Source organism: Sander lucioperca, chromosome 8 (genome assembly GCF_008315115.2).
Source record: "Sander lucioperca isolate FBNREF2018 chromosome 8, SLUC_FBN_1.2, whole genome shotgun sequence".
Lineage (NCBI taxonomy): Eukaryota > Metazoa > Chordata > Actinopteri > Perciformes > Percidae > Sander > Sander lucioperca.
Window position 1 is genome coordinate 31,525,895 of NC_050180.1, and position 24,903 is coordinate 31,550,797.

General features: G+C 42.6%; 1 protein-coding gene across 3 annotated transcripts; it reads left to right on the forward strand.

Moving 5' to 3' along the window:
- The first annotated feature begins 545 nt into the window (after positions 1 to 545).
- ttll4 (tubulin tyrosine ligase-like family, member 4) lies at positions 546 to 24,903 on the forward strand. Of its 3 annotated transcripts, XM_036004231.1 has the most exons (22): positions 546 to 699; positions 3,981 to 5,304; positions 6,173 to 6,422; positions 6,453 to 6,659; positions 7,807 to 7,960; positions 8,064 to 8,140; positions 8,338 to 8,401; positions 11,129 to 11,247; positions 12,983 to 13,093; positions 14,401 to 14,477; positions 14,617 to 14,811; positions 15,762 to 15,844; positions 17,244 to 17,372; positions 17,567 to 17,689; positions 17,822 to 17,920; positions 19,948 to 20,082; positions 20,154 to 20,291; positions 21,892 to 21,985; positions 22,349 to 22,559; positions 23,235 to 23,302; positions 23,443 to 23,513; positions 24,162 to 24,903. In XM_036004231.1, exons 2-22 carry the CDS (start codon positions 4,657 to 4,659, stop codon positions 24,346 to 24,348), a joined length of 3,240 nt encoding a protein of 1,079 aa, XP_035860124.1. In that variant the 5' UTR covers positions 546 to 699; positions 3,981 to 4,656; the 3' UTR covers positions 24,349 to 24,903. The 3 variants fall into 3 exon arrangements, with proteins under 3 accessions (XP_035860124.1, XP_031163006.1, XP_031163098.1); XM_031307146.1 differs by having other exon boundaries at positions 6,173 to 6,659; XM_031307238.1 differs by having other exon boundaries at positions 546 to 695; positions 6,173 to 6,659.

Sequence of the window (24,903 nt, forward strand, 5' to 3'; positions counted from 1 at the left end):
AAGGGCCACAGGTTTAAGGTCCCGGAGGTTTGGTCTACTAAGTAGCCTGCCTACAATTTTAAGCGAGAACAAAAATATATAGTTTTTATACAGACTTTTGTATACATTATATATTGTAGTGTATTATCATAATTTGTTTAACGTGCAAATATTTTTTTTACCTCAACCTCAAACCAGATAAAGACTTGCGCCCCCCCCTGTGATCTTTGCCGCCCCCCTGAGGGGTCCCCGGACCCCAGGTTGGGAACCACTGCACTACAATATATAATGTATACAAAAGTCTGTATAAAAACTATATATTTTTGTTCTCGCTTTTGTTTCTGATGTCACTGTGTTTCTATTTCATAAAATGTATATATATATATATATATATATATATATATATATATATATATATATATATATATATAATTTTATTTTTTTTAACCTTTTTTTGAGATAATATAATATCAAATGTTTTTACATTTGCTGAATGCTGTCAACCATATGAGGGAGCTCTGATTCAAAAGCTAACCCGGAAGTGAGGCGCAACGTCTGGGCTCCTCTCACGCTTGTCTCAATAGACGATCTTCGGCCATGATGTTTCACTCGGACTTTTCAGCTAGCAAACTGCTAGCTATGTAAGAACCTCTAATAATGAGTAGTCCCTCGCCAGACCAACGGGACAACATGTTAGGAACATTACAGGGGACCAAGTAGGTATGAATATGTTTTTTATAAACTCATAGGAAGGCTATGCTTTATTGTTGACACCGGGGGGTCTTTTAAACACCCATATGACAGTTGGTGTTGTGTCTGTGCTTGTTGCTAAGCTAACGCTGCCTGGGCGGTGTAGCGGTAAACAGAAACAAGTCCGCTCTTTTTAACCGTACGGATGAGTGCATTGTTTTCGAGAATACATTGGTGTTAAAGTAAGTCTGGCCCGAGGTAACGTTATTATTTTTGAGGATTACGGCAGACTTGTTCGTTAACTTAGTTAGCTAACGTTAAGCTAAGCGTGAAGCGGCGTGGAAGCACACACACGTGAATCTAACGTTACTCTCCTTTCAGAATCAGATATATTGATTGCAACAGTAAACGTTCACTTGCATGGAATTTGCCTAGGTGTGTTTGGTACAATACAATAAACATATATAAAGGGAATAAACAAAAGAGCAAAGTACTGCAACAGTCAATAACACAAATATAGAATAGAAATATTGAAATAAAAATATGTAAAACAAACAAACAAAAAACACTAACAAATATGTACAATATAACTGTTTTAGAAAAGAAAAGAAGGCTGTCCGGTTTTGGGCAGGGTGTGTAAAAATATTAATCCGGGACTGTGCAAAAGTTCGCAGTATATATAATTTGCGCAATGGTCAGGGATAATTTAATAGTCCAGGATGTTGTTTAATGTAACGTGTAGGGGCTGTGGGAGGTGGGTTAAGAGTCTGTAGTTTGTATACAGTCTAGGAGTCTGTCACATAGACTGGTCTGTCAGAGACTGTCACTGGTGATGAGGCCCACTGCAGTCCGGAAGAACCTGTTTTTGTGGCCGGAGGGTTTGGTTCTGATGGAGGGGGCCATCTGGCAGAGGGGAGTGGTTGGAACAGTTTGTGTCCAGGAAATCCATCACATCGACAGCAGTGTTGGCTGGTTTCAGCACACAGTACGACGCCTGCTGAAAAGAGACTTCAAAATAGGGCTGCACGTTATGAGGAAAATATGTCATATGCGATAACGATATTACTTGCGATAAATAAACCGATAAAGTGTAGCCTACTCAGTTCTGAATTTCTGCTGTTTTCACTATTCTGCTAAAATATAAGAAATTGCTTGTTGAATTTACAAATGAAAATAATTTCCAATATTCTGCTGTTCAATACACTGGACATTGAATTGAATATATAAAGGCACCATTAAAAAAAGAGTGACAGTTATATTTTAAAGTGCAGTTTTTTACTGATGAAAAATTGGAGTGTCTTTCACGATATGTCGCAGCCATTCGCGATATGTGTAGTGTCGCAGTTAACATTGCTATGGTGTTTAAAAAATGATATATTGTGCAGCCCTACTTCAAACTACGTAGTTAAAGAAAACTGGCTGGCAACATTGGCAAAGTAGTAGATTGATCGTAGGATTTCTTGATTTAGACATCTTGCTTTTCATTCATAAGCCACATTAAGACGATTACAAAGTCAGCCTACTATCACCTTAAGAATATATCAAGGGTTAAAGGACTTAAGTCTCAAAGGATTTGGAAAAACATTTATCTTCAGTAGACTGGACTACTGTAATGTGTCTTTTACAGGTCTCCCTAAAAAAGCAATTAGAGAGCTTGCAGCTGATTCAGAACACTGCTGCTCAAGTCCTCACAAAGACCAAGAAAGTGGGTCACATCACTCCAGTTCTGAGCAAAGCTTAGATCGGCCCAAAAAATCAAGCCCGACCCTACCCGAGCCCAAGCACGTTGCGTCCGAGCCCGGCCCGGCCCGACACATTAACTGTAATTATGAGCCCGAGCCCGATTTAAACCTGACAATGTTTTAATACGTGGGCCGTTATAACTGACGTTCTCAACTACAGTTGAGAGTGGTTTGAACTACAGGAATCTGTTTAGAATAATACAACAAGGATGAAGCCTGTAAACTGCTGTTAGTTTAGAATGGAACGGATCGCAAATGGATCTGAATGAAGAAACGTAAAAAAAAAAGAAACAATGATGAACAACATATTGTTGTCACTGCCCACGACTTGTTTAAACTGCTTCCATACCTCCGACTTTCCTCCACACTTGCTCAAAGGTAATTCTCCTGTTTTTCTTTTTTTCTTTACATCTTCAAGCTCCCGGTGTGATGCGTGCGAGAGGAGGAGACTCCGTGCATGAAGTGCTGCATTTTGTAACTGCAGCCTAACTTTTGTACACATTTGTTACTTTTATATAGCCTATATATATATTTATAATATTTCTGATTATGGCATAGCTTTCTCCCCACCCAAATAGGATAATAAGGTAATGGATAAAAAAAAAAAAAAATTGCTTGATCAAGGGTCCGGCCCGGGCCAGGCCCGGCCCGAGGATGTGGCGGAAAATAATGGCCCGAGGTCCGGTCGGGCTCGGGTCGGGCTCGGGTCGGCCTCTAGTTCTGAGGCCTAAAATGAAATATAAAATAAAAAAATACTTTGTGAGAGAAAAAATTGTTTTTAACAGCTGGTGAAAAGATAACTGATAACTTTCATTGTTGGTTTCTGTACTCAAAGGGTTTTGTGTGACTTTCTTTCCATATAATAGAGGAGACACACCAAGCTGATAATCGTCCGTCGGACCGTCTGACGAGGTCAGTGACTCGAGTCTGTTCGGTGCGTTCCGTGCTGTCGTCCGTCCGAGGAGCCGTCGGCATTCATTTTGGCCGACCCGACATGTTCAGTCGGGGACAGGGCAGTCGAGACTCGCCCGGAAATGGGGAGCGGATGAGCCTCTCAAAATCTGACGAAAATCTTTTAAGCTGATCTTTGTCAATCTGAAATGAAGACAGATTCAGAAACTGCACGGCCTATTTCTCGCTTAAAATGTTTTCAGAAACACGTTTCGGTGAACTATTTTAGTACAATATGAGATTGTATTCTGAATGAGCCGCCATGACAGTCTGGCTGTGAATTTCCAGAGAAAAAAGAACCACGTGACGCGTTCGTCCAATCAGCTGCCGGTTTTCATTTTCTGGTAAACAATCGGACTGTTAATGGAAACAATACAGAGCAGCACCGCCTGCTGCTATGGAGACGTATTACGTTTCGCGCACGTGCAGATGGTACGCTCAAGTCGGCGTCGCCTCAGTGTGTTCTGAGGCATTTTTTGGATCTCAGGCACCCGACTGATCAGTCCGACGGTCGGCCGTCTTTTTGGTGTGTCAGCACCTTAAGAGGGACTACATGGTCTTCTGATACTTTCTCAGATTCTGTCAGACTGACTTGCTTCTCTTCTTGTGTATTTTCAGTGGTGAAAGTTGTTGGTTTATTGCCTCCTGTGAATCAACTGAAGAGGATATGAGAACTCCAAGGATACCACCTTCTCCTCTACGACCTGGCACGCTGGTGTGAGGCGAAGTATGCAGTCTAAAGTTCACTTTTCACCCCCAGAGTTTCTCAGAAGACGGAGGGGAAACTGCTTCTAGCTCAGTCGCCATCAGCGATGTCCTCAAGACTTATTGACTTGTCCTCGGTCTTATATCAAACTCTGAGTGTGACTGTTAGTTAGAGTGGGAACCACTTTGCCTCAGAAGAAAAACCTTTACGTGCCTGCCTGTCTGAGCCTCACGTGAAGGCTTAACCCTGCATCGCTACCAAGACCTAACGTTGTCCTGCTGTCACTGCATCTGTGGGGGCAGTTATGTTTACTGTTGGCCAGGATTTTTCAAGAACTTGTAGTCCATCTACAGTGACCAACAGAAAGTTTACTCCATTCCACTGGAGCTGACATCTCAAAAGTCATTCATTAAGTGGGGAGCTGCCAGGAGGAACAGGGGGTCTTTTAGGGAAGAGAACCTTTCCTCCACCTCAGGCTTAGGTCTCGTCTCGACTGTTATTCCTATCCTGTCTATCAATCTCCACCAAAGACCTCTGCCGCTGAACGTGGCTCTTCAGAAAAAAACCACACATTCGTCGAACGGTGCCATGCCCACCAACCAGTCTTCCCCCTGGGGTGGGGCGAAGCTTCGGGCTTGCTCCAGTGCAGATAGTCCCACCACTACAACCTCTGTCAATACACATGCCAAGACAGTGGTGGCCACTAAAGTGCCTTTTAGTCATACTTCACAACAGCTATCCAGGAGAAAGGATCCAGCCAAACCTTTCTCCTCCAATGTTGCCTCATCTGCTTCCCCCTTGAGGCAGACAACAGTGGCCCCATCTGTGGTTTCTGTCGGGGAGAATGGGGACGGAAAAAACAAAGAGCCCCTGAGCCAACTCACCGCTGTGCCAGATGGGTCTCCAAACCTGCCACAACAACTTAATGGGATTCAAAACCCAAACCAGTTACTGTCAACAGGACTGAAGCAGGCTGGTAGCAGCCTCACAGAGACCAGTGCCCCTTCCTCCATCCCCAAGAAGGAATGCCCGATTGGGTTTAATGTCCAGCTGACGGGTAACATGCAGAAATGTGTGTCGCTCCAACCATCGCAACCTGGGAACGGTTTAGCAACGAGCAGATGTCAGTCTGCATCGGGTGATGCACCGCATGGATTGGAGCCGCTTTCGTTAGTTTGTCATCAAGACCTGTTCATCAAAGGACAGCCCACTCTGCAGCAAACTAACAAGCTGATGGTGAGTATTGATGTTTCAAGAGGTAAAACTTGTAGTATACTATAGGCCTGCACGATTCGGGGAAAAATATGAATCTCGATTTTTTTAGCTTAAAATTGATATCACATGAACCACGACGAAACAAAACAAATTGGCAGTACCAAACATAGATTTTTTGTTGGCACCTATAGCATATTGCGCATCACCACAAGCCTGTAAACATAGAGGCTTCAATGAATAAAGAAAATAAAGTACATACTGGCCATTTAAGTACAGTAGGCTACCAAAAATAGTGACATATAACACATTGAACTAAATATGGCCCTGATACATGTGAACATGTCTTTACATAATTAAAACATGTAAATGTCAATGTTCAAAGAAAAAAAAAAGAAAATCAACGTCATTTAAAACTTAAACCGTGAACAGGGGTGAATCGAGATTGCGATTTTATAACGATTTATCGTGCAGGCCTAGTATACTAACAACTTTACTGTTAGACCAACGTGTTTCGGCTTGTGGCCTGGATCATCAGTTTTGATTGTTTCCCGATGTGGAAGCCACATCAGGAAAGGTTTCAGTTAAGACATTTCCCCAAATATAAAAAAATAAAAGATGTTGGATATACAACTCTTAACATTAAATCCATACAGCGTTGGTCTTAAAGTGACCATAAGAATGTTGAAAAAGACAGGTTGTTTGCATTTGTGGTTGATTTTTGGAGCTCCTGCTGTCCATTTAGAACTATATTGGACATGCATCTGTGCCACCAATTAATTAGTGGCTGCACAGTAGAGCGCGCCACCAGGGACCACTGACATGTTGATTTTTCAATGGGTCCAAATACTGCCTCTTGCACATCTGACCCTTTCTTGTTTTGTCTTTTTAGCCTGAAGCTGCAGACTGTTCCTCCTTGCCATCAGTGCCTCCTCTATGCCTTACTCTCTGTGAACATCAGGGGGCAGCACTGGGAAAGGATGCCTCCAGCACTGACAGCACAAAAGTAGAAATAAGAAGCACAAGAAGAGAAACGACCACTACAAGGAGGAGCCATTCTGCTAGAACAACAGAATGCTGTCAGACACAAAACGGTTGCACAACAATAACTGCTTTAGACAATCAGTTGGTAGTAAGAGGTGGTCCTCCAGCGGTGGTGGCAGCAGCAACTGCAAACGGCAAGCCCCAAACAATAGCATCGCTAGACCTAAAGCAGGCCCCAGAAAGTCAATGTCCACCGGGAAGCACTTTGTCCGCACGCAGAAGAATCAGTCCTCCAGCTGCCAGTCCCTTTCCCAATGGCCCCATGCCAACTGTGCTCAGTGCCAATGTCAGTGCCACTCAGGAGAAGCAGCCTACACTGCTGGATGCCTTCACAGGTAATCAGAATTATTGGTTTACTGTGAAACGTACTGTACAAAACCCAGGACAAGAGAATGGTAGACTGACTGACTGGTTATTGAAGAACCTCAAACATATTGAAGACAAGTTTTACAGAAATATTCACGAGTACAAGGAGTTCTAGTAATAGTAACATGATCAGAGGCCGAAGCAATAGGGTTGGGTACTAGAACATGTTTACATGCTTTAATCTTAAAAAAAAAAAAAATAACTACATTTTTTTCTCATACTCCCCATGGCTGCTGCACCTGTATTCACCCTCTGTATGAGACTACACAACCGGACAAGTCCCAGCAGCAAAGTGACTGGAATTTGGGGAGAAATGACCAGCATTGGCCAAGATTACAGCTATGTCGTGTTAGCATGTAGCTACTTAATAGTTAGCAGTATGCTAACGTTAGATTGTGGTGGAACGAAGCAACACTTTGTACCGTCAAAAATACATAAAAGCAGATAAAGGCTTCTGAACCAAACACTACCCAATCAGACATGTTTCAGCAGTAATGCGACACGGAATTGGGGAGAATTTAACAACACTGGCAGCCCACATGACATTGTTTACTGCCGTTAGCCACGTAGCTGCTATAGTTAGCAGTTGACACTAATAGAATATAGAAGTTTAAAAAAGCACAATATGTGACCTTTAACAGCTTGTTTTTGCTCACATCATAACATTTTTATATATTATATTAAGTATTTGTTAATGATAATGAAATTGTTTATAAACCGTCAATAAACATTATTTGGACTATTATAAAGTTGCATCTGATGAATATAAAACATTGTTAATGGTTAATAATTGTTTTGTAAAGCATCTATAAACTGTATTAGGATAGTTACTATCAGTGTACAAATAATCATCTCTTTTATAGATTGCCAAAAAAAGATTTAATGGGGCCAAATCAATGTTATGATGCTTTATAAACCATTTATTAATCATTTACTTAGTATTATAAGCATTAGTTTCAACTTTATAATTGCCATCCAAATAATGTTTATAGATGCTTTACGAACCAATTATTAACCTTTGACAAAGTAGTAATCTGTTCCAAAGTAGCAAGCACAAACACCTAAATGGGCCATTACAAATTTGCTGAATGAAAGAGAGTGATCTTTCCCTTGTAGCTGTGGCCTCCAGTCCTGTAGCAGCGTTGGTGGGCTCCGTGACCACTCAGATCTCCGCCATCCACCTGACCAGGCAGCCTGCCTCCATGTCCTCTTCATCTTCCTCGCCCTCGCCGACAGACAGTGGTCTGGTTGGAGAGACTTCCCTGTCTGGGTGAGCACCAGCTAATTGCTTTTCAACCAATAGATGCTGTTCTGTTCCGTCCCCCCCCCCCCTCTTCTAATCGGAATACTTTGCCTCATATTAATGTTTCCAGCCAGGATTGTGTTATGCAGGTGGATGGAGCTGAGGAGGAGCTGCCTGATGAGCTGGAAAATGCCTGTAGTGATGACGGTAAGATTTTAACTAACACACACACACACACACACACACACACACACACACACACACACACACACACACACACACACACACACACACACACTCTGAGTACTTAAGATGCCTTTAGTCAGCAGGCAGTTTGCTCTGTTTATGTCCTAAACCGTTGATTTAATTGTCTTAATTGATTTTTCATTGTCTGTTGTCTTCAGATGATTCAGACTGTTCGTCCATCACTGGCACCTCATCGACCGCATCCATCGCTCTCCTTTCTGGGTAAGGCGCCCTCTATAACCCCAAACGGTTATTTAGGTTGACATTTAAGGTAACCACAAGAACATAAACACTGACTGGTGCAAACTCTGTGGACGACCTCTCACAATGACGTCGATGTTCTTTCTCACGGAGCAGATAGCCTTCCATTTTCTACAAATGTGTAAATCCACACTCACTCTGTTAGAGGGTTAAGCGGTAGAGAGTCTTTCCGCCACCCACTCTGTTGTTGTATGCTTAGTCCTGTTTTTTCCTCTTGTGCACCTAGTGAAACATAATCACCGTTTGCAGCAATTCAAATCATACAAATTGCCTACTTTCTATATTCATTTTTATATATAATAAAAATCTATGTCTACAAGTGTTTTTAAAGCCCCCCCCCCCCCCGTGGCTTCACTATGGCCGTATAAATAACTGCTGGGCAGATTAAATTAAATTAGTCAATAACTAAAGAAAAAACAGTGTTTATTTTCTTCCTGTACACTGTAGTCAACTGCAAAAACTATTTTTGTCCATTTAATTTTTTTTCTCAACTTCAAAATGTCCGTGTCTTTTTCTTGGACTGCCCAACATCCAAGCCCTGGTGTCTAATTGGTCTCTTTACTGGCAAAAAATGTATATCCATCAGATCCTGTGGACTCTTTTTCTCTCTCTCTCTCTTTCATTTACTCTCACTGCAATTGTTAAAAGAGGCTGAAAGCAGCAGAGCGTGGTGGAAAGGTCTGCTGCATTGTGCATCATATTGTTCTCCACTATGTTGGCCTATTCAACAATGGAACTCCCCACCAAAGACTCGGGGCTGATTCTCTGTTAAAACAGCCTGGATAGGGAGCGCTATTGTCCCCTCCGTTCCCCGCAACCAGCTGATTTTATGTGTTCATTTACATACACCCAATCACCTCCCTACCCTTTCCTGAAAGCTATAGTTCCTGTATGTCTAGTATAGTGTTAAGTTAGCCTAGTCTAGCTGTAATGTCATTGTATACCTGTCGGTGGTGGAAGGGCTTTATTTAAGAGAAAAGATCTGCATGAGGAAAACATCACTTGTTACTTCATCCATCGGTTTATCCATCTTTTCCTTCCTATATGACTGTCATGTAAGTTTTTAATTATTTTGTGGTTATCTGATGTGAACAATGGTGTTATGTTGAAAGGTTGGACTTTCTTGCAACTGCCTGTTTGAGAAAAACTTTTTTTAGAACGACATGGCACGTATACAACTGGCCATCATCTCATCTTGCCACAGTGTTACTTTGTTGAGGTTAATTATATCTTAATTGGGTCTCCACTGGCTACATTGCCTAGTCTCTGTGAATAGTAGTATTACAATAGGTGGGAACATTCATTTTAGGTATATCAGAAAGTCTCCTTCTAGAAGGGCTCCTTCATTTGTCTCAACACTCAGTGTCGAAATGCACTTGTACTCTCCGTGTGGTGTCTCTAACCGCAAATGAACACAAGCACCATGTTCCTAGTGCATAGTGCAAACAGGCATCCATCCAGTCCACACTCGACTTGTGTTACAAACTAGAGTGGTGACTGGATGCCAACTTCCGTAAGTGAGAAGGCAGTGAACATGACTCAAGCTGCAATTACTTTTTAATTTAGTTGTGAGCAATTTGCTCGTTTTAATAGTGAAAAGGTAAGCAGAGCTGTGGTGCCGAAAGGGCAGGGGCCGGGCAGACTTCAACACAAAAAACAGAACAGTCATTGTAGATGGAGTTTACATGCACCATATAGAAAGTAAATGTATTATTGTAATGTCTGTGTGTAGAGTCTGTGCTTCATTAACTACACAGTTGTAAGATTTCTCTCTTTCAAATGTGGTTTGATATATTTGTTGAAATGGAAGCTCCTCTATGACGCTGGTTCCCAACCTAGGGTTTCTGACCCACACTAGGGGTCGCCAAAGCTTCACGGGCGGTCGCGAGGCCTTCTTGATTTTAAGGGTTGTAGGACAACTTAAAAAAAATGTGTGTGTATATATGTATGTGTATGTGTGTGTGTGTGTGTGTGTGTGTATATATATATATATATATATATATATATATATATATATATATATATATATATATATATATATATATATACTTTTTTTGTGTTAGGGAGAAGAAAACACTACATTTGTCAAAAGATAAGCCTATCAAGCATGTATTATTGTAAAAAAATAAAAAATTAGCATAATACAGAGAATTAAAAGTTCCTAACAGGAACCCCCATCCCTCATATTTTCTAGGAAATATTATGCTAAAAATGTGTTACTATTTGCTTTAGTTGTAGAGTGTATCAGCTATTCTGTACTAATAATGTTATGCATTGAATATAATATGAAGTATCCATAAAATATGTCACTAGTCAGGGGTCGTCACTTTATTCAAAGATAGAAAAGGGGTCCCGGAATAAGGTTGGGAACCCCTGTTTTATGAGATAGGACGGCAAAGAATGCTTCACAAGAAATGTTCTAGGTACAACACTGACACTTGTTTTGGTCAGTGATATAAACCAAATGTGTCATTAATATGAATTTATTGTTTTTGAACAAAATCAAGATGATAGTTCCCAAACTGACCGTCATGTACCTTCTCTCTTCGTTATGAGCAGCAAAATATCGTACTGCTATGTTGTTGGTATAACTAAGAGAGAGGCTGCGTGTATTTGGATGTTCACTAAACCAATCATTAAATCTGTTTGCCTTCACTCTTTTTTTTTTTTCTCTCTCTTTTTTTTCAGTGTTGAGGAGCCAATGGCATTGGGGGCGGAAGATGATCGAGAGGAGAAACCAGCTTTGGTTCCCAGTTTGTTCCCCCTTATCCCCCCAACCCTCTACTTCAGCACCGCCAATGAGAAAGGTCAGGACACGCACGTCTGTTGTGTGAACATGAAGTAGCTATAGAAGTAGGAGAGTTTTCAGGACGTCATGTTAGAAAATGGCAAGCCCAAGCAGACAACAAACGGAGAGAAAATATTTAAACGACCCCAAAAGCTTTGGTTGTTGTAATATAATGATTGTGATTAACTTGTTTGTCTGAAGACTGTAGTCTTTGTCTGTGCACGCGTTAATGCTGATTCCTCTTTGAGATAGCAAAAGGCAGTATGTGTGTTGTGTTTATCATATTTTTAAAGGTGCAATATGTAATACTGACAGATAGTGTTTAAAATAGTTACTGCAGTACAAATTCAAAATACTGGAGAGAGTCATCTCCCCCGCCCCCTCCTCCCCAGACTTGAAGTTCACGGAGGTTGCCAGGCTGAGACCGCAGCATCCACAATAAAGTTGCTGGATGCTTGTCTGACATAGCCAGACATTACTTCACAGCACAGCAGAGTAGCTAATGTTAGATGCTGGCTATATTGACAGTCATAAAAGCCTGCGCTCACGCGGAGCTCTGTACCCAACTGACAGACACACTTTTTCGGCATAGAATTGCGGTAGGAACTGCTAAAAACACAACATCCTCGCCGTCCTCTCGACCCAACAGACAGACACACTTCCTAGGCTTAGAATTACTGTAGGAACCGCTAAAAATACCACTACCTTGCCCTCCTCTCCACCCGACTGAACACACTTTATTGGCTTAGAATTACGGCAACAATCGCTAAACACCCTGCAAACTCAAGGTCCTCTCTTTCCGATTTACAGTCCCCCTCTCTTGCCTTAAAATAACTCACCGTTGTCGGCTACAGCCGCTGAACAGGCTAACGTTACACGTTGTAAACAGCCGTGGCTCACCTGCCTGGTCCTCCGGTAACGTTAGCAGGGTTAGCATGGCGGCGTTAGCCAGGACCAGCCGGGATCACTTTACTGGTTGTGTCTCAATTTGTTTTTGCGAGTAACCAACTTGGGTACTCTAGCTAGCTATATAATTCAATGTAAGTACACAAATAGCATACATACATACATACATACATAACATAAAATGCCCGTCCCTTGTAGCCGTGATAAATTAGCCTGTATCTAATTCTTACTCAGCGTCCTTTTGGGCTCTAAGCTGTCTCCATCTTTCACATAGCTACATCTCCAATATTTACCTGGGGTTTGTAACGACTCTGGTCCCGCAACTTTAAGAAACATGTCGTTTTTTTTTTTTTTTTTAGGTCGGGTAGAATTTATCTCCGTTGATCCTGTATGTTTGTTTGCTGCTTTCATGGCTGTACTAACCTTACAGCTGTAGCACGCTGGGTTTACGTTTTTACAGGTATATCTGGCAACCCGACCTGGCTGTGAAACTGGGCAGTTGATAACAACACACAGGCCAAAACACAAACAGAAATATAATGAAAATAATGGCATTAGCATTGTTGTCAGAAAAGATGGTATTTCAACTTAGCATGTTTCCTTAATATCTGATGATTCATTGGGGTCATTTTGGGATTTATTACAGTAAATATATTACATATTGGACCTTTTACGCCAGTTTAAATGTAATTGCCTTTTTATTTAACTTCATTATTTTACTGAACCATTTATCTTATACCAACATGTTGATTATTTATTTACACCATGGCAGCGGTCTGTGTTGGCATGATGTGTATTACCAAGGTATTAAATAAGGTTATAAAATAAATACAACTTTTGTGTTACAGTGGAACTGCTGCCAGCTGAACAAAGACGACTGTTAAAATGGAAGATAAGCACCGTCACTCCAAATATCGTCAAACACACAATCGGCAGATCACACTTCAAAGTCACCAAAAGTAAGTCATCATGTGTGTGGCAATGAGAGTTGCTGCTAAAATACATATTCAATTGCAATACATAACTCAGAAGTGGTTGTGTGTGTATATATAGGTAGTATATAGTACAGATCATTCTGTGAAACAGATTTTGTGCTTGTTTTCAAGTCTGTCCCTGTTTGTTGTAGCCTGGTTGACACCAGACCCTTCTCAGTTGTAACTGAGAGTGGGTCTGGGGAAGGTTCATTGACAGCTCATTTCCAAAGGGGCGTCACCAACGGACGCCGCTCAAATGCCTCTGGGCGCATTGGATAGTCCTTCAACCAATCAGACCAATGATCCGGGTAACGCTGCGTTTCGGTAGCCGTCATGTTGAATGTAAACAAAAAGCTGCTCGCTGTCGCTGCGCTATCGTCGTTGCGTAAAGCCCGCCTCAACGGTTGTGATTGGTGTAAAGCCCGCCTCAACGGTTGTGATTGGTGTAAAGCCCGCCTCAGCGGTTGTGATTGGTGCCTCGATTTTGGGGACATTGGAAATGGGTTTGAATGGGCTCTTCGCCAGACTGACTTGCAGAGCAAATCTCAAATTTGCCGGAAGTTCGTCAGGGTTTACCCAGGCTATGTTTGTTGTGATTAACTGTTAGTCCATTGTGTACAACTCCGTGTCCCACACACTGACTGATTCTATGCATGAAGTCACTTTAAATTGATGTGGTCGCATATTTCTTCGTCAAAATGTATACAAATGATTTTGGGCAACAAAAAAGGTTTTTGGCAGGTAATGTTTAGTAGACACTTGTAACTAAAAGATGATTTCAGTGTAAGCGCAGCATGCACAAGCTGAAGTGTAAATAAGTAGGGTTGGGTATCGTTTGGATTTTTACCCATGCCGAACCGGTACTTTTAAAACGATACCGATTCTTGAAAAACTGAAAAATTATATCAAAGATGTAATATGTTTACTAGCGATCATGTGCAGTGAATGGTTAATATGCTTTTGCGTCCATTTTGGTGAGCCCAGATGGAAAATTTGGCATTTTAAGAATAGCCTACATTTACGGTAGCTAGCTAACGGTAGACTACAGAGAAAGTGTCATATTTTTACGTCCGTTTCGGAGCGACGGAGGGAAAATATTTCAGTCGACACATCAAGTGGAACCGAAATGAGGAACCGGAATTTGCATTCTAATCCGGTCCGATTCCTACCGGTTGCGTAGGAACCGGTTCCATAGTGGACCGGGTTTCGGTACCCAATCCTATAAATAAGAGATAACTGTGATAATTGTCCTGGATGACCAAAATCTGTGTTTCGCGCTGTTGTACATGTAGAAAGCCACGACTGGTTGGGCTGCTGGGGACACCACATGAAGTCTCCTGCCTTCAAAGCCCTCGAAGAGCACCAGAAGGTGAGAAACTGTACATATACGCATCCCCAGATTCAGCACACAGAAAGCCTTATTTTTAGGGAAACTGTTACGTTACTTTTTACATCTTCTGTCCAGGATTACCCTTAACTTGGCTGTGTTTGTGTTCTTTTTGTCCTAGTTGAACCACTTCCCGGGAACATTTCAGATTGGCAGAAAGGACCGGCTGTGGAGGAACTTGTCCAAGATGCAAGTTCGCTTTGGCAAACAAGAGTTCAGCTTTTTCCCGCGCACCTTCGTCCTTCCTCAGGACATCAAGCTGCTACGCAAGGCCTGGGAGGACAGTGGCTCCCGGCAGAAATGGATCATCAAACCTGTATGTTCTGCTAGTAGATAATCATTTTGGTAGTTTACTGAACTTGTGTTTTGGATTTTGTGGCTGCAAGCAAACCGTGTAAAATCTTACCTTCAAGTTGAAATTACTGTCTGCCTCTCGATGTTACGAACACTCTTCCCATGAGGCCCTTTTTCAGCTTGGACAACGGCATCTCATGTGCCTCTTCTTCTCCTAGTGTTGCGGCTCTCTCTTACCACTGATTTAAGACCATTTGACACCCTGTGGTCTGTACATGAAGAATCATACAGATATTTGTACAGGCGAACCTGCTCTGCCAGTCTTCCCAGCCGTCATGTGGAAATGGAAAGCGCAGCACGTGCCTAGTTACAATTGTGCGGCATGACGTCATTCTTTGTCGCACAAACCTGGCGCCTGGGACGCTGCAGCAACCCTAAACCTAGCTTAATGTTGATAATTGGCTGATTTCTGTAAAAGGTGAAACAAGTTAGTTGTTTGGGAATTAATTAATGTTCCAAAATGAGTCATCTAGATTACAATGCATAAAACTAACTTTCTGTCATATTTGCTGCAGCTGACCCTATGTTCCCTTAGAACTACATGAAGCAGGTAATAAAAACTAAAAAATCTGGTTCCTCTGGCACCACCTACAGCCTGTAGTGCGATTTGCAAAAATCCACAGCTCCCTGTTCAGATGGACCAATCAGGGCCAGGGGGGGGTGTCTAACTGTGTGTCAATCACTGCTCATGCACAAGCATTCATTCTCCCTTGTGGGTGGAGGGGCTTAGGAGACCGTTTGGGCTTTAGCGGAAAGGGGGGAGGGACTGAGAAGTTGTTGATGTTGAAATTCTTTGGCTAAGTGCTGGATCTTCACAATCCTACCTACAGCACCTTTAAGGAAAAATATGATGTTTAGGTAAATATGTGTGTTTTTTATTACATTCTGTCTAACCCCTCTCATCTGTAATAGCCTGCGTCAGCCAGAGGAATAGGTATCCAGGTCATCCACAAATGGAGCCAGATGCCTCGCAAGAGACCGCTACTGGTCCAGAAGTAAGTAGCCCAGAATAGACTACTACTACTGCTAAATGGGGGTTGGCAGTAGAGCTGTCAGTGCCCAGTGATGCTATGCCACTATAAGCATGTGGTTGTTGTTACACGTTCTGTCCACTAGAGGGACTTCCAACATTAGCCCGACCTTGAAGGGGACCTACGTCATGGTGCATTGCATTTCTGGCACGCCGCTCTCTGTTTACATTTTCTACCACGAGCACACAGCCACAAACACATATCAGCAGAGAACTCTGTAATGAAACCTGATCTAACAAGTGTAGTGAAGCGGCTCTGTTGTAAAGGCTAACAGTGCTCGGTTAGCACAATGACATTGTGTTAGAAAGCACAGCCGAAACGATTTGTCATAAACTAAGTAACAATAGTGTTAGCCACGATGCTAACTGCATTGATAACTAAGCCAAACGGTGTTGTCACTGCTATTTTAGTGATTTATAAGCAACCTCTTTCTTGCAGATTGTCAAGTTACTGAGAATACAGCTATTAGAAGGTAATATATGAAGTCGAAGATAACTCTGACAGCTGTAGGGCAGCTAACATAAACTTTAGCTGTCTCCATGAAGCTCCCAGCTGACGTTAAACTCCTATAACTCGCGACGCAGTTAGGAAACCAGAACGAGCTAACTTCTGTCGATTTTAAAGTCATGTTAAAACTATTTCCCGTCCTTCTGATTTCCAGCCGCAGCCTGTCACTCCCCCCTGTACTAATGTTATTCGGTACGTAGCGTTAGCTCACAATGCCTGGTGTTTCTCACTCCCGTAACTTATTGTTCATCAGACATGAGAAGCGGGAGATTAGCTAACGTAGCCAACAAAAGCCTATTTATTAAAAAAATCACATTCGAATAGTATTGATTTTTTGACTATTCGAATTATATTCGACTTTCGGAATTCGTTCCAGCAGCCCTAGTTGGCAGTAACTCAGTCTGAAGGGAGTTGGGTTGGGAACCGGAGGGTCGCTGGTTCAAGTCCCAAAGTATGGTGGTGGACTGTTAGCTGGAGAGGTGCCAGTGCACGTCCTGGGCACTGACGAGGTGCTCTTGAGCAAGGCACCGAGCCCCCAACTGTTAGGGGCGCCTGTCCATCGACCGCTGTTCCCCTCACTCTGACATTCTCTCCATTGGTGCGTGTATAGGTACTGAGTGTGTATTTCAGGCTTGTGTGTAATGTGTATTCTAACAGAGTGAAAACATTGTAATTTCCCTTGCGGGATTAATAAAGTATAAATTATTATTATTATTAAACAATGCGTTAAAACTTGGTAGCACAGAAATCCTCTACCAGAAGTTGAAAACATGAAGGTAGGTACACTTGAAATGAGAACTTGACAATACATTATTCATCAGTCATTACACGTTTTTATCCTGGTCGTGTTTTGCAGGTACCTACATAAGCCCTACCTCATCAGTGGAAACAAGTTTGACCTGCGGATCTACGTCTATGTGACCACCTACGACCCGCTCAGAATTTACATCTTCTCTGACGGACTGGTTCGATTCGCCAGCTGCAAGTACGTTTTCATCACATCCACCACAGTGACACGGCCAAATACCGTAGATTGGTTCATACAAATATGATGCACACGTCAATGGGTCTGATTGGTGACACTTGAAGTTTGGTGAATGACGGTGTCAGAGACTTGCAAAAAGCTGATAATAGAGGCCATAATTGATTTAATTCCACATTTGTGTTTCTCGTCTTTAGGTATTCGTCTTCTATGAAAACTCTGGGTAACAAGTTCATGCATCTGACCAACTACAGCGTCAACAAGAAGAACTCTGAATACCAGTCCAACAGCGATGACAAGGCCTGCCAGGGACACAAATGGTTTGTTAAAGTGAAACTAGAGCCTGTGACACATCTTTGCTATTATATGTATGGTGCCTGAGCATGTGTTTCCCAACTCTCTGTGTGTGTGTGTGTGTGTGTGTGTGTGTGTGTGTGTGTGTGTGTTTTCAGGGCTTTGAAGGCCTTGTGGCAGTATCTTGGTTCTAGGGGAGTCAACACCACTCTGATCTGGGAGAAGATTAAAGACATTGTGATCAAAACAGTCATTGCGTAAGTTTTAAAGCAGCCATATTATGCTCATTTTCAGGTTCATAATTGTATTTTAAGGTTGTACCAGAATAGGTTTACATGGTTTAATTTTCAAAAAACACCATATTTTTGTTGTACTGCACCGCTCTCTCTCACTGCTGCAGATCCTCTTTTCACCTGGTCTCTGTTTTAGCTACAGAGTGAGACCTCTTTTCTTCTTCTTCTTCTATACTATCTTTGATTGCACTGCACATGCCCAGTAGCTCAGATGTAGCTCATGTCAGCTAGCTAGCTCCATAGACAGTAAAAGAAAGGCTGTTTCTACAACTTCGGTCAGTTACAAGGCAGGATTAGCTGGGAGACTTCTAAATGAGGGCGCACATGTAAGTAGTTCTTTTGTAGATTATGGTGAACTTGTGTGTGTTGTAGCAGTGCTTTGCTACTGAGAACGAGGTAGCATGCTAGCGTTAGCATGCTAGCGTTAGCATTAGCGTTAGCATGCTAACGCTACGAGCTAATGGTTGCGGTTAGCCTGCTCGTTTCGGCTTGTGACGTCACAAGCCGTGTCGATTTTGAACAGCTCACCCAGAGACTGAAGGCAGGACACATTCAGAAACCGTATCTCACTCTAAACAGCATGGATGGATTTTTTTCAAAGTTTGTATGAGTGTGGAAGCACCAGAGACACAACATAACACCCCAAATCCCAGAAAAAGTGATTTTTTCATAATATGGGCACTTTAACAATTTTTATATTTGTTTTTTCTTTGTTTTATTATATATATATATAATATTAACCTGACCCTGTCAGTGGCAAAACAAGCACTTTTGTGAAGGTAAATACAAGCTGCACAATTGCCCTACTAACTTCCATTGTAGCTTGTTCCGCTGCTGCCGACTGCAGCGATCTTGCTTAAAGCAACACTATGTAACTTTTCCCACTTTGGTCCCCCTACAGGTTGTCTCATTGGAATTACAGCTCGCACGGCTGTAGTTCCAATGAGACAACCTGTGGGAGGACCGAAGAGGGAAGAATTACATAGTGTTGCTTTAATACTGGACTAATTTCAAAAATTGTTGTTTCCATCAGTCACTTCTGGCGTTTTTCCATGACATGGTACCTGCTCGACTCGACTCGGCCACGGTGTCCCGTCCTCCATTTTCCATTGCAGATTTAGTACCGCCTCATGCCTGAGGCGAGCGTGGCTGGTCGTCATAGCGACGCCGCAGGAAACTGCCGTGACCTAACGCGACACACACACACAGAACGTCGGAGGTGTGTTGTTTTTGACTCTCGGCATGTGGTTGTTGCCACAGCCAGAAGACAAATTTTGTTTCAAAAGAAGCTGGAGGCAGCAAAAAAAAACACCGCTGGCTAAACTATTTAAAAATGGTGGGTTTGTTCAGGACCCCCCCCGTCTGTCGCTAGCAATGATGACGCAGTGATTAGTGACAATTCTCTCCGACCAATCAGTAGTCTGCAGGTTTTCACGTCACCTTTTGGTATCGGCTCAGCTCGCTTGGAAACTGGACGGAGGTGGTACTAAAAAAAGTACCCGTTAGCAGGTACCAGGGACTTTTTTTTTTGTAATGGAAAACCAAAAAAGTAGAGTTGAGGCGAGTCGAGCAGGTACCATGTAATGGAAAAACGCCATTAGACACGAAAACATAGGAAAAAAGGTTCCAGATTGAAAAAAACGGTAGTTACCCTTTACCTGAGATTCACAATTTGCCCAAATAAAATGATGCAGTCAGTGTGCTCACTGGTGGGGGCAAATAGATTTTTGTTTTGCACACAAGTTAGCTTCATCACATCTCAGGGTTCTTTGTGTTGGTGTATTTGACACAACCCTCACTAACAAATCTCAGAGGAATCTTTTTTTTTCGTTGTTCTGGTTGTAATGGAGACGATATAGGTGGGGAGTCTCAGGAAAAGTCTGTGAAATGCTGGAGCTAAAGTGGTAAATGACTAGAGACTCTGTTAGAGGAGTCATTTTAAAATAATGAAATAATAATGGTTATGAAATCTCCCATGTGTTGGTTATCAGGTCAGAACCGTACGTTAACAGTCTGCTGAAGATGCACGTCCGGACGCCTTACAGCTGCCACGAGCTGTTCGGCTTTGACATCATGCTGGATGAGAAGCTGAAACCCTGGATCCTGGAGGTCAACATATCACCAAGGTAACAGACACAGACACACACAAACACTGATTTTAAAACTACATGTAGTAACTGTTGTGTTTCTGATCCAGCCTCCATTCCAACACCGCGCTGGATGTTTCAGTAAAGGGTCAGATGATCGCAGACCTCCTGAACCTGGCTGGCTTCCGTATTCCCCAAAGAGATGACGTGGTCACCTCCTGCAGTAGCACCTCCAGCTCCACCAGCAGGTACGGAGGAGGTATTAGTGGGCATTCACACAGCCGGCGTCTGCCGCCAGACGGCGCAGCAAAAACGCAGGTCTCTTCGTTCATTGGGGGTAGTGCGTTTAGGCTACGGCGGGGTTTGCCGCAGGTGGGGAAAAAATTCATCATGCAACCGGTGATCACACTTGTCACTCATTACATTACATTACATGTCATTTAGCTGACGCTTTTATCCAAAGCGACTTACAATTAAGTGCTTTCAACTGTGAAGGTTCAAACTTCAGACAACAAGTAGTAAGCGCAAATACATTAGCTTTAAATAAGCAAAGCTACAAAGAGACATATGCAGGTTTAAGAATTTATTTATTTTTTTTATTTTTATTTTTTTTCTATATCCAAGGTGTAGTCGGAAGAGATGTGTTTTTAGCCTTCGGCGGAAGATGTGTAGGCTTTCAGCCATCCTGATATCGATGGGGAGCTCGTTCCACCATTTGGGAGCCAGGACAGTGAACAGTCAGGATTTCGTTGAGTGATTAGTTCTCCCTCGCTGTGAGGGGGCAGCAAGCAGTTTGGCTGATGCAGAACGAAGTGGGCGGGTTGGGGTATATGGTTTGACCATGTCCTGGATGTAAGCTGGGGCTGATCCGTTCGTGGCCCTGTATGTAAGTACTAGTGTCTTGAAGCGGATGCGGGCCGCAAATTGGTAACCAGTGAAGAGAGCGGAGGAGAGGTGTAGTGTGAGAGAACTTGGGGAGGTTGAAGACAAGCCGAGCTGCTGCGTTCTGAATGAGCTGCAGGGGTCGGATGGCACATGCAGGCAGGCCAGCCAGGAGGGAGTTGCAGTAGTCTAGACGTGAGATGACTAGAGCCTGAACCAGAACCTGAGCCGCCTTCTGTGTTAGAAGGGGACGTATCCTTCTGATGTTATGCAGCATGTATCTACACGATCGGGTGGTTGCAGCAATGTTAGCAGTGAAGGAGAGTTGGTCGTCAAGTGTTACAGGTTTCTAGCAGTCTGGGTGGGGACTACCACAGAGTTGTCAATTGTTATAGTCAGGTCTTGGGTAGGAGAGCCCTTCCCTGGAAGGAAAAGGAGCTCAGTCCTGTCGAGGTTGAGTTTCAGATGGTGTGTAGACATCCAAGAAGAGATGTCAGTCAGACAGGCCGAGATACGTACTGCTACTTGAGTTTCAGACTCAGGAAACTCGGTTTTGACACGGTGTGAGAGTCCTGCACAGGAAACAAGACACATCACTGCCTCTATCGCTGCCACAGGAAAGTTTTTAAAAGATGAAACAAAAGCACTGAAGTGTCCAGGAGTGTGTGTACAACACAAGGGCTCCTGTGACTAAGATAAGACTCAGTAATTCTGGTCACAATTTAGGAACAACTTCCAATATAATCCAACTCAGACTACAGCCTCTGAAAAGACCTTACTGTTGAATCACTCTCTCTCTCTCTCTCTCTCTCTCTCTCTCTCTCTCTCTCTCTCTCTCTCTCTCTCTCTCTCTCTCTCTCTCTCTCTCTCTCTCTCTCTCTCTCTCTCTCTCTCTCTCTCTCTCTCTCTCTCTCTCTCTCTCTCTCTCTCTCTCTCTCTCTCTCTCTCTCTCTCTCTCTCTGTTAGTCTGTGTGGTGGAAACAGGGAGAGGACCAAGCCAGATCTGTCTGATGAGAAGGTCAAACGGGCCTTTTACCTCACACAACGCTACGCCGACCAGGTAAATAAATATAAACACACAGAAAAAAATGTGGCAATATAATCTAAATCAGAGGTAAATACTATTTTAAAATAAGTGCATTTAATCGAGAAAAAGCTTATTCATCTAGGTTTAATAATAACGTCAATTGGGTGCAAGATAAGCAGCTCCATATCAAAGGTTTTATATCTCTACATGTATGCACTACCACTGTAACCGGTGATGGTGGAGATGCTGGGGGTGATGATGAGTGCTGGTTTTTATTAAGGTTTACGGTTCTTGATTGGTCATATGCATAACATTACCAGAAGTAGTCGTTGGCAACAAAAATCTTAGGCCTAGTAGCAAGTTTCCCCCTTTTCTCTTTCCTTCTGTCTCTGTCAGGACTTCCTCTCTACAGTGTTAGATGTCTTGACTCCAGAAGACGTCCGCGTGCTAGCAGAGAGCGAAGACGAGCTGACTCGTCATGGACAGTTTGAGCGAATTTTCCCATCGCCGTCCTCTTCCCGCTACCTTCGCTTCTTCGAGTGTCCGAGATACCTCAACATCCTGCTGGACCAGTGGGAGCAGAAGTACTGGAACAACAGGACAAAAGGTATGTGTGCGTTTGTTCCCTGAATGCACTGCATTTTCACTATAACGATACCGCTCTCAGTGGCGTTGATGTATTTGTTCAGACCCTTATGGGACAGAAATGTACACTTACTTTGAGGCTGCGCTGAAGTTAAACATGGCAGAAACTGGAACCACATCAGAAATTGTTTGTGTGGGTTAATGTTCTATGATTGTAAGTTGTTTCATATATGCAATATATCTATTCGTCAACTGATAGACCCCTGAAGCTGAAGCAGCAGTTTGTGTGATCAAACATATTTGAAGAGCAGGTGTAGAAAATGTCCAGCTGTGTCATTCTTGATTGTTGATAAGTGAAATGGTTTGTGTTATTTAGGCTACTTAATTAACAGAACTGTTCACAGAACAGTGACCGAGACAAAGAAGAGAATCAGCTTTAGCTTTCAACCACATCTCAGGGTCTTCCACAGACCATCCGCTTTTACTTTTTGAACGTGTTTTAGACCTTTGAACACTTGCAGCTTCCCTCAGAAACCTGCTGGTCCTGCTGCTCACCATCCCAACAGAGCACTAGATCTCTGTCATAGTTGAAGGAGACACGGGAGCTGTTTATCGCACAGAGGGCAGAGAAAACCCTGAAACTGCCGGGGGAGTTCATCCAGATTAAATGGATTCTGTGTTTGTGTGTTACGTTCAGGAATCGGTCTGCTGACGACTCTCTGTGAGAAAGGAGTCCATCTGGGAACCAATGACCCTGCTCACATGGTGAGGAACTGTGGCAAGGTTAAATCAATTCGTCTGAATAAATAATGAATGTAATCTATTTTATAAATTAGAAAAATCAGCGGTTTGATTTGAAAAACCAATCTGTTTTTCTCTGTGGTTGTGTCTTTGTGTCTCCCTAGTGGTCCAAGTCTAGCTACATCTCTAGGTTTGAACCCCACAGACATGACCTCGTCGGCCCATCCAGATCCAGGTACACACACACACACACACACACACACACACACACACACACACACACACACACACAGAACATAAAAATAAAAGCACATATTCTGCTGTCCTATCCCTTACAAATTCAGAGAACACAGAAAAAAGAAATTTAATATTTAATTACATCCTTCATGTGCAGGAATTCTTCTTGGTATCATCCCTGTATGTGTAAAATTAGGTTAATAAAATAAAATATTGTGTTATGTTTAGTAATTTAGCATAACAGGGCAAAATAGAATAGAATATACTTTATTGTCCCCTAGGGGAAATTTGTCATGGACTCAAGAGTGCGTAGTGCATAGTAGTAGCTGCCATTACAGACAATAAATACACGTAAAAAAAAAAAAAAAAAAAAAAAATGCATAGAACATGATTAAAGGATTACTTTCAACTTTCTTTTTCGCTAAACAGAGTTGCATATTTAGTTGGACTATAAAAGGCATAAAGATCATGCTCCATTATGTTTATCGTTGAAATATTTGCTAGGGTGGAGTATTTTTTCTTTTCTTTTCCACAGGCTTAAACACAATATCAGAGTTACTTAGAGTGGGTTAGGATTAATTACACACTAACTAAGACCTAAGTAAATGAACTTGATTACCCTGTGCTCCCCTCTCCTGTCTTGTAGAGTGGTGGTCACCCAACAGCACCACTCCCATCACGATGATGATGCTGGTTCAGACGGGGAGGCTGCTTCGGTCTCCAGCTTGCCTGTTTCGCCAAGTCCTGGATCCAGTGGGACCAGCAGTGCCTGCGCAAGCCCTCAGCCCAGCCTCACCCAGAGCCTGCTTTCCCATCAGTTTGCATCGCTCTGAGACTCGGTTTGCCAACACGGGGATCAGCAACCTAGAACAAACAGCTCAGGGTCTAGGACTTAGGCCTCAGCTCTTCATCCTACATCCTTCTGTTGATCTGTCATCTCTACTAGCTCTGAAACACTGAGTGAGAAATGTACTTAGAACTACAAGTCTTAACAAACACTGTAGAAAGGAGTGGATTTTGGTCTTTAACAGAATTGTTGTTGGCTATCAGTAGGAAGTACTACAGTAACTATTTTATATGAATGGGATTTTGTGCAGAAAATGGAGGAACGTTTTGAATGTTTGCTATTTCAGTGCTACAATCAAAACGACAGTCCTTTCTAGACTTGAGGTAAACCTCCGTTACTCGATTACACCAGGGAAAAATAAAACGCTTCAACGGCCATACCAATGTTTATGTTTAATCCCATTTACTATTAATAGTAATATGCCAACTTTAGTTCAAATGTATTCCGAGCTTCTGAGCAGCCAGTGAATTTTATTGATTTCTGTGCAGTATTAAAATCGTCCTGCAGAAACTCGAAAACATGCTGGAGATACATTATCCTA

Excerpts from the sequence above, each read along its gene's own strand:
- ttll4 (XM_031307146.1), top strand. The coding sequence starts at position 4,657 with ATGCCCACCAACCAGTCTTCCCCCTGGGGTGGGGCGAAGCTTCGGGCT. Across the intron at positions 8,141-8,337 it reads AAATGCCTGTAGTGATGACG|ATGATTCAGACTGTTCGTCC; the intron begins GTAAGATTTTAA and ends TGTTGTCTTCAG. Across the intron at positions 23,514-24,161 it reads GTCGGCCCATCCAGATCCAG|AGTGGTGGTCACCCAACAGC; the intron begins GTACACACACAC and ends CCTGTCTTGTAG.